This window comes from Aplysia californica, unplaced genomic scaffold, assembly GCF_000002075.1.
Source record: "Aplysia californica isolate F4 #8 unplaced genomic scaffold, AplCal3.0 scaffold00787, whole genome shotgun sequence".
In the NCBI taxonomy this organism is placed as follows: Eukaryota; Metazoa; Mollusca; class Gastropoda; order Aplysiida; family Aplysiidae; genus Aplysia; species Aplysia californica.
The window spans coordinates 205,569-214,529 of NW_004798057.1; the positions used below are offsets into that span (position 1 = coordinate 205,569).

General features: G+C 54.4%; 1 protein-coding gene across 1 annotated transcript in view; it reads left to right on the top strand.

Annotated features, from left to right (window-relative positions):
* The window catches only part of LOC118478652, a 63,428-nt gene that overhangs the window by 44,182 nt on the left and 10,285 nt on the right, over positions 1-8,961 (top strand). Inside the window, exons 9-12 of the mRNA XM_035972669.1 lie at positions 2,192-2,363; positions 2,502-3,148; positions 3,392-5,790; positions 5,836-8,407. Of these exons, the coding sequence (XP_035828562.1) occupies positions 2,192-2,363; positions 2,502-3,148; positions 3,392-5,790; positions 5,836-8,407 (5,790 nt within the window). The remainder of the gene's footprint in view (positions 1-2,191; positions 2,364-2,501; positions 3,149-3,391; positions 5,791-5,835; positions 8,408-8,961) is intronic.

Below are 8,961 nucleotides of genomic sequence, written 5' to 3' on the forward strand. Positions count from 1 at the left end.
ACCAAATTTTGAGGACACTTTTTTAATTGGCTCAAAGAGAGAAGTGGCCCATCTTGTCTTGTACTATCTTTGTCAGAAATTGGCTGGTTGCTGTGTCTTAGTCCTAGTGGTTAGGCCGCCGGACTCGTAATCGAGAGGTTGGAGGTTCAAGCCGCGGGCCCGACGTTGTGTCCTTGGGAAAGGCACTTTATATATATACGAATTTACCTCTCTTCACCCATGTGGGAAGGGGTACCCGGCCATAGACAGTGAAAGATCTAGTCAGTATGTTAGTGTTTTAGCGGTTATAAATGGCTGCTTGCACTGTATGCTTCCCAGAAAGTTGAGGTTGTTCAAGAATGTTCTCAGGTATGCTGGGGTAATAGTACAGATTGTGAAGCGCTTAGAGATTGTTGTTGAGCGGAGATTTGCGTTATGAAAATGCTATTTATTATTATTATTATTACTCTCGTGAACTGAACTGCCAGCGTTTCTAGAACACTGTTCCCAGTGGCTATATATATATATATATAGCTGGCTATGGCATTTATGGGATCTCTTCACCGGTGTGTGTGTGTGTGTGTGTGTGTGTGTGTGTGTGTGTGTGTGTGTGTGTGGTTTTGTGTGTGAATAGCTTTTTAGGTGTTTTACATATATGTGTGTGTGTGTGTGGGTGTGTACGTGTGTGTGTTTGTATGTGTGTTCACGCATGTGTTTTGATAATATGTTTGCAAGTTTGTTCATATTTTGCTGTGCGTAACTTTAGGTGGTGTTTCACTAACTCACTCAATGCGTAGTGTGCGTGCGTGCGTGCGTGCATGCGTGCGGGCGTGCGTGCGTGCCTCACCTCATCTCACCATATGATGTGTGCTGTGGTGCTCGCTGACGTCACTAAAGACTACTCGCTGACGTCAGTACTGGTCAACAATCGCTGACGTCATTCACTCACTGTGCATGCGTGGCTCACCTCACCTCTCCTCATTGCGCGTGCCGTTCTGTTTGCTGACGTCACACACTGCCTGTTGGTCACTTTTGCACTGAGCCTGCACCAGACACTGGATTCTACACAGGTCAGTTGTCAGTCTGTGTCAGTCTGTGTCTTGTCGTGTTATTACTTGAATACTTGAATGTAGAACTGGGGTCTTAGGAAGACGGTATGCTCCATGCTTCCTCGCCCCTCTTCATGAGGGTCCATTTCAGTGTGGGCAGGCTGATTGGCTCCATCATCAGCTGGATGTCACGTTATGTCATGTTATTATGTCATATCATATAATGTTGTGATGACTCTGTCAATTCAGGTAGCGGTCACCCTACTGCATTACATAAACACCCCCCCCCCCAAATAATAATTTTAAAATTCCCAAAATAGAAGCCATCATAATTTTTTAAAGAGCATTTTGATTTATAACTTATAACCACCAGTGTGTGTCAGTTTTATTTAAAGTTTTACGCCCTTTGTACGCAAAGGAAGATGGTTGAAAGACTGAGAGGTCATTTACAAGGATTTTCATTTGACAAATTTATGTGACATAAGTTTATCATGGAAACTTATTTTTTTCCTAGCGTCGACAGAACATACATGGTTTCTGAAGACGGGGGTATGGTTGTTATATGCTTAGGATAATTTAGTTATGTTATTGAAGACCCAATCAATGGCAGAATGGTTTTTTTTTTCATTATTTATCGAAAAGTAGGCTGCGACTTTATATCATGTGAACTTCCCACCTCCAACATACACTCTACGTCAGTTGGTTAGTTGGCTTGTAGGGCTGGGCAATGAGTCGCTTTAGTAAAAATCCGGATGTTAGTGCACCTCTTCGGCAGTGAAATGTGTTATTATGAACCGTTTCTGCAAATGGGCTAGAATGACTTCGACAAACAGGTTAGAACCACTTCAAGAAATGAGTGCACCCACTTCGGCAGACGGGTTAGGAAAGAGAGTTTAAGAGTCGGAATTCGGATAGTGTTTCATTGAGAATTATCCGGTTATCTGGATAGGTTATCAGGATTTTGCCCACCACTATTGGCTTGTGTTCAGCCAGATATTCAGATAAATCACTGTGATAGTAATATTGTTTCATTTTCATCCTAATAACCCTATTTCTTGTTTTTATTTTGTTGCTGTTGTTGCTGTTGCTGTTGTTGTTGTTGTTGTTGTTGTTGTTGTTGTTGTTGTTGTTTTTAACCTAGTTCCCGGTTTATCCGCCCACAGACTACTCCTACCACGACGTGTACTCGCGAGAACGCGGCAGTGACGAGGAGGAGGAGGGCGGGGCCATGGTCTCGCGTCCTTGGCAACAGACGTCACACGTGCTCCGCGAAGCCGACGAGCGAGCCCGAGCCCCCATCAAGGGCCGGAAGCACCAAGGGCACTCGGGTCATCGGTCCGAGAAGCAGGAAAGAAAGAAGAAAGAAGAGAAAAGTAAGAAAGAAAACAGAGACAGAGGAAGAAAAGAGATAGATGAGAAGCAGGAGAGGAAGAAGACGAAGGCGAGCAGGGAAGAGTCCGTCTCCGATAGCAGCTGCTCTGAGGGCGAGAGTTATTACGAGTACAAGGCGAGGATGCTGGCCAAGACGGAAGACGAGCGGAGCCGAGCTGATGACGACTACGACAACGATTTTGAGGAAGATGAGGACGGGGAGGAGGAGGAGGGATCTGGCACGTATGTCAAGGAAGAGACAGTCGAAGAGGACCAGAAAGAGAAGTCGAAGAAGGCGAAGAAGAAGAAGAGCGGAGAAGAAGCAGCCGCCGAAAGGAGAGATGTGGCTTCGCGGAGAGCGGCGACGAAGGAGGAAGGGAAGAAAAAATCCTCGACAACTTCCAGCGCCGCTGCCCACGCCGAGGACACGGCGGCCAACAAACCCGACCTTGACCCCAGAGGGGAAGGGTCAGGGGTCAGCAACAAGGCCGGCAAACAGTCGTCGGGCGGAGGCGGCCGGGGCGGAGGGGGTGGAGGAGGCCACGGTGGTGCCGATACCGCGGACGAGGTGTCGGAGATCGAATCCGAGATGGCCTCATCGCCGCGCAAGTCTGAGAGCGTGGGTCATCTTCACGGACCGGACTTTGGGAGCAAGGCCCAGAGCAGTAAAAAGCCTGAGAGTGAGTCGCGTGCTGCTGGGGGCGCTGGGGAGGGGGAAGATGAGGCGGACGGGGGGAGGGAGAGGGAGAGTGAGAGGGAGAGGGAGGAGGAGGAGGAGAGTTCCTCTAGCGGGGAACGTTCTGAGAGTAGTTGTAGTCGTAGATCACTGTCAGCCGAGGAGAGCAGTGGAGAGGGGAAAATGTCCCCTTTGCCGAGGGAGAAAAAAGTTGCGGGTAAAAAGTACCCGTCTGGCAGGGAGGGACATAAGGGGGATAAATGGTCCCCCAAAATGACCCCAAATAATACCATGTCCCCGAAAACGTCCCCGCGAGTTAACATGAAGAATATCCCAGCGTCCGAATCATGTAGCGACAGTCTCTCAGAGGGGGAGGTTAGACTCAACGACGCGAAGCTCAAGCCGCCCGAGGCACGTCACCCTGAAGTCGTTGTCCGTCACGGCACGCGCAAGACGGAGATGCCAAAAGTACTCCAGAACTGGACAGGGGACGAGGAAGTAGGCCAAGGTCAGGCAATAAGTAAGGCCAAGTCTGTGGGCCAAGAGCTTATAGTGGACTTGGCTCCCGTGGAAGACGCGGCTAGGGGGGAGGGAGGCTTTGAGCTGGACAAGGTGAACTTGCCCGAATCTGAGGTCAGAGGTCAAACGAGTGACCAGGAGGCGGGCTACACCGGGCTGAGGAGGCCTGGACAAGGGTCGGATAAAAATAGAAGTAACACAGCTGGTATGGGGGAGGGTGCGGAAAGTAGGTCAGGGGGTCGAAGGTCGAAGAGAGGCTTGAAGAAAGTTTGCAAGCGTGAAGTAGACAGAGGGGAGAGGGTGTCGAAACGTAGTCGTAGCAAACACAAGATGGCCACGAGGCCGACAGAGGTCTCCATGGAGACGGGTGGAGGAGGCGGGCGGGTGGGACCCGGGGTGAGGTCCGAGGTCAGAGCTGCTGGCGGGCGTGTGGAGGGTGAGATCACCACGATCCCCATGGAGAAGACGGGGGAGAACCGGTACCTGATCCAGCAGGCGAAGGAGAGGGAGGAGGAGGCGGTGGAGATGAGGAAGAAGTCTCGGGCTCTGGCGGCCAACCTGCAGGACGGGAGCAAGCGGCATGGTCAGTACTTCTACCGAGACCTCAGCCCGCCTGAGACGGTGATCCGAGGGTACGTGGGCGATAGTGAGGAGAGCGCGGGGAACGGCGAGGAGGGGGATGATGACGATGAGACCTACTCCAAACTGTTAGCGCGAGATGAGCGCGCCAGCGTGTCCGACATCGAGCAGGAGATGTGCGGGGTCAAAGATTACGTCATCGTTAATAAAGGTCAAGGGTCGGCCGATGTGGCGTCGCCTGAAGCGTCGAGAGCGATGGTGGTTGTGACGCACAGCACGGTTGAGGTGAAGGAGAAGACGAGTCGGTGTAGAGAGGAGGAGGAGGAGGAAGAAACACCGGAGTATAGAGTGTTGGTTGACACGCGGAGAGAGGTAGATGGGGTGGCCAAGGCGGAGAGATTGAGGCAAGAGATGGATAGAAAGGAGGAGGAGAAAAGACACAAAGATGATGACATGAGAGGAGACAGGAAAGAAAGACGGACGAAAGATCGTCACGTCCGAAGCCCGCCTCTAGAGGCTGGAGGAAGTGGTCAATCTGGTGACCAGATAGCTCTAAGAGAAGATGAAGACGCTTCAGAGGAGGAAATGGACGTGGAGGTCCACCCACACTACAAGCACAAGTCCCGGAGGTTGGTGACCAGCGGGGGAGGACGTGAGGGGTACAGGACGGAGCACACGAGGCTGGACTCTGAGGGAGAGCTCGAGGGGGCGGCCCATGACGCGGGGAGTCGACAGACGAGAGAGGCAGGGCCTGCTTCCTCCTTCTACCACCACAGTTTTGTGGCAGAGCCGACGCCGCGTCTTTACAGGGTGGGCGCCGACGACAGGGTAATGCAAACTCGCTGCACCGCGGGGGGACCCTCGCCTCTCGCCTCTGGAGGTGGTCAGGTGATTCCTACAGATCACGAGAAGGATGGAAATGTTGAATGTGACGTGACAGCGCCGAGGTTTGGCGAGATGCCGAGAGGTGAGGGCGGGAAGGAGGTTGGTGGGGTGGGTGGAGAGCAGCGTGTAGGGGAAGGGGTGGCGGTTGGCGGTGACGTGGCAGCAGACGATAGGGTGTCTGCTGAAAGTGTTGGGGTGGGGGACTCCTCACGGGCGGAGATCGTGGGCACGAAGTGCGTCGAGAGAGAGGAGGATCGTTACGCCAAACACCATCAGGCCCTGACCGAAGTTCCTCTTGTGGACCGGCGAGAGTTCGAGGCCACCAGAAGTACACTGTCCGTCCTCAGACACCAGGACCTGGCCCACAGGGGTCAAGGGGGTCAACCAGAAGTCCTGAGTCTGTCCGTCAACACGCCCGGCCGGAAGTATGACGCTGCTGATGACGTTGTAGACGGGAGGACGAGGGCGAGGGGGAGGGCGAGGGGGATTGGTAGAACGGCAAATGTGGATGACGTCACGGCACCTATTGTAGGTGAAGACTCTCCTATGTTGCCAGAAAACGAGAGAGTTGTCGAGGGGGCTAGTGGGGGAGGAGAAGAAAAGGGTGTTGTGGTGACAGGGGAGGTGACTGCGGATATCTTGAAAGGCCAGAGTAGGTCACATGAGGGTAGGCTTGGAGGTGTGCACAATGGACGTGCTATGGAACCCACTGTTGGTGAAGGGGAGGGGGCTGTAGGGGTGGGGGTTGTTGTGGGGGAGGGGGTTGTGGGACTGAAGAGAGCAGATAAAGAGACGAGGGAGGTTGTTGGCGAGGGGCTAAACTCGAGTGAGGTGAACCTGGAGACGGCGTGGAGAGAAGGAGGCAGTGGAGACGGAGAGAAATATCCCTCAGACAAGCTCGGGTCTGATGCAATTCGCGCGGTGGAGCCCCCTCAAGGACAGACTCCGGACTGTACTGGAAAGTTTATTCCCTCTACCTTCGTGGACTACGACAAAAACGCAGGGGTCATCGAGACTGGTGAGGGTGAGGGTAGCCCAGCGGTTGCCATGGAGATTGGACGCCATAGCTCTAGGAAACTACCGCCGCCCGAAAACGAGACAGCGAGTCCGTGTGAGCAGAGCGGGTCGGACGCCTCAGGGGAGGGAGCGGGGAGGAGGAGGGAGAGCAACTACATGGCAGATCTGGAGAGTGGGGAGGGGAGCGGCGGGGGGAGGAGGGAGGTGGGTGGTGTCGGCGGAGGGGACGGGAGCTCGGAGGCCGGGGAGAGGAGGAGGAGAAAGAGGAGGCAGAGGAAACTTTGTGCGGAGAAAAGTCAGGCCGGGTCCTCACCCGCTAGTGGTACTGGTACGCCCTCTGACGACACGGGCCTGACGGTGTCGGCAGACGGAGAGAAGCAGGTGTCGGTGGCGGCTGATGAAAAGAAGAAGAATGACGTTTCGGCTTGCGATATCCGAGAACTTCAAGCATCTGCCGATGGCGTCAAGGAGAATTCCTCTTTTATCAGCGGTGACGGCGATGGGCATGTCGTAGAGGCAGATCGTATCGGTGGCGAGAGCTATCTATCCACGGACGTCGGTGTTGGTGTCGGTGACGGTGTCGGTGAGAAATCCGTATCGGTAGGATTCATCCCTGACGTGGTGGTGACGGGGGTGGAGGGCGGGACGGGCGGGATGGGCGGAGGAGGGGTCAGCGACGAGGTCACAGAGGTAATCGAGGACAGGGTCAGCGAGTGTGGGTCTGACGTCAGCGGGATCGACGCGCTCATCGAGGTACTGGAGGAGCAGCTGAGAGACACCCACCGACACTCCCACCGACATGAACACCGACACACGCGAAGATACTCGGGCGGCTATGACGACGTCACGGATGGGCCGTTGGACGACGACGACGGGCTCGGGACGACGTCGGCAAGCCGTGATCGCAAGATCGGAGATGATGATGGTGACGAGGAGGAGGGAAAGGAGAGGGTCGCTGGTGGTTTTTCCGAGCCGCCAATTGAGACGGCAGCCTTTTCCGTGAAGTTCCCGGAGGAGGAGGGAGATTATTTGTTCACGTCTGATCTGTCCACCTACCAGCCGTCGTTTGCTGCAGCTGCAGACGCGAAGGCTTCCAGTGAGACTGAGAGGACCGGACAGACGGGGGCTCAGAGGGACCATGCTACACCTGTAGACCGCGAGATGGGACCTGGAGGCGGAGGCGGGCAGGAGATGGTTCAGGAGGCGGGTGGTGGTGGCAAGGGGGCGGGGGATGCGGATGGTCAGGGTTCCTTCCTGAATATCTCCGGTGAGGACGAGGACGAGGCTGCTCGGAAATTGGTTGACCGGATACTGACCAAGGCCCAGTCGTCTTTTGAGAGCAGCTCGGAGAATGTGGAGGATCATGGGAAGTTGAGTAAGATAAATTTAAACACGGCAGCAGGGGGGCAATCCGGAGGGCCGGGGTTCGTCGGACCCGAAGCAACTTCTGCCTCGGAGAATGGGAGCACCAATGATAATGATGTATCAACGAGTCCTGTAGCTGCTGACGTGGTGGAGAAGAGAAAGAGGGCGGGGTCGGAGGTGAGTGAAGAGAGGAGGGTTCACGTGTCTGTCGCCGCGGTGAGCGAGGGGGGCGGGGGCGGGGACCAGCACAAGCCGCGGAACATCGTGGCGGACAACTTGTTCAGAGACGCCGACATCTTGGAGTTGTCAAGGACCCTGTCGTCGCCTCATAATGGCGTAAGTCGTGATGACGTAGGTCGTAATGGCGTAGTTAGTGATGACGTAGGTCGTAATGGCGTAGTTAGTGATGACGTAGGTCGTAATGGCGTAGTTAGTGATGGCGTAGGTCGTAATGGCGTAGTTAGTGATGGCGTAGGTCGTAATGGCGTAGGTCGTAATGGCGTGGGTCGTAATGACGTAGGTCGTAATGGCAATGGCATGGGCTCGTCGTCTCTCTCTTTGGCCGGCTCGCAATCTGACAGGCGACTCCTCACTTCAGGGTCGGAGGAGAAAGACGAAAAAGATGAGAAAGACGAGAAAGATGAGAAGCATACGACGACAACGACAACGGCGGCGACGGTACAGGCAGGAGGTGTGGAGAGGACGAGCAGTGGTGGTGATGCTGCTGCTGCTGCTGCGGCTGCTGTGGTAGACTCCCCCGGCGCGGGGAGAGCGAGCTCCCTGGTCCCCCAGCTGACCGGACACCTGGACAGGCGAAGGCATAAAGGACTGACCGTGTCGTTCGCCGTGGAGGAGGGGGAGGGGGAGAGGAGGAGCCCCGTGGACGACTTCCACTGGGACCAGGTGGACGAGGGGGCCAAGGACGAGGAGTACGAGAGGCTGGAGAGGCAGATCGAGAGGTCGCTTTGTAAGGATTGATCGGAAGGCTGCTTTGTAAGGATTGAGGATTGATCGAGAGGTCGCTTTGTAAGGATTGATAGGAAGGCTGTTTTGTAAGGATTGAGGATTGATCGAGAGGTTGCTTCGTAAGGATTGAGGATTGATCGAGAGGTCGCTTTGTAAGGATTAAGGATTGATTGAGAGCTGTAAGGATTGATCGAAAGGTCGCTCTGTAAGGATTCATCGAGAGGTCGCTGGAGAGGCTGATGGAGAGGTCGCTTTGTAAGGATTGATCGAAAGTTTGCTTTGTAGGGATTGATCGAGAGATCGCTCTGTAAGGATTGAAGGATTGATCGCTCAGTAAGGATTGATGGAGAGCTGTAAGGATTGATCGAGAGGTCGCTGTGTAAGGACTGAGCGCTGTTTCCTTTTGGGACGGAAAGTGGGATGGGGAGGCCATCTTGTGTAGGAAATGGGGACGTGGGGGATGGCTTGACAGGTTTTGTATCTTATACTGCCCTCCTTCGGTCTCCACCGGTACCCCCTTTCGTATGGAAGAATATTACCATTTTGTGAGGTCGT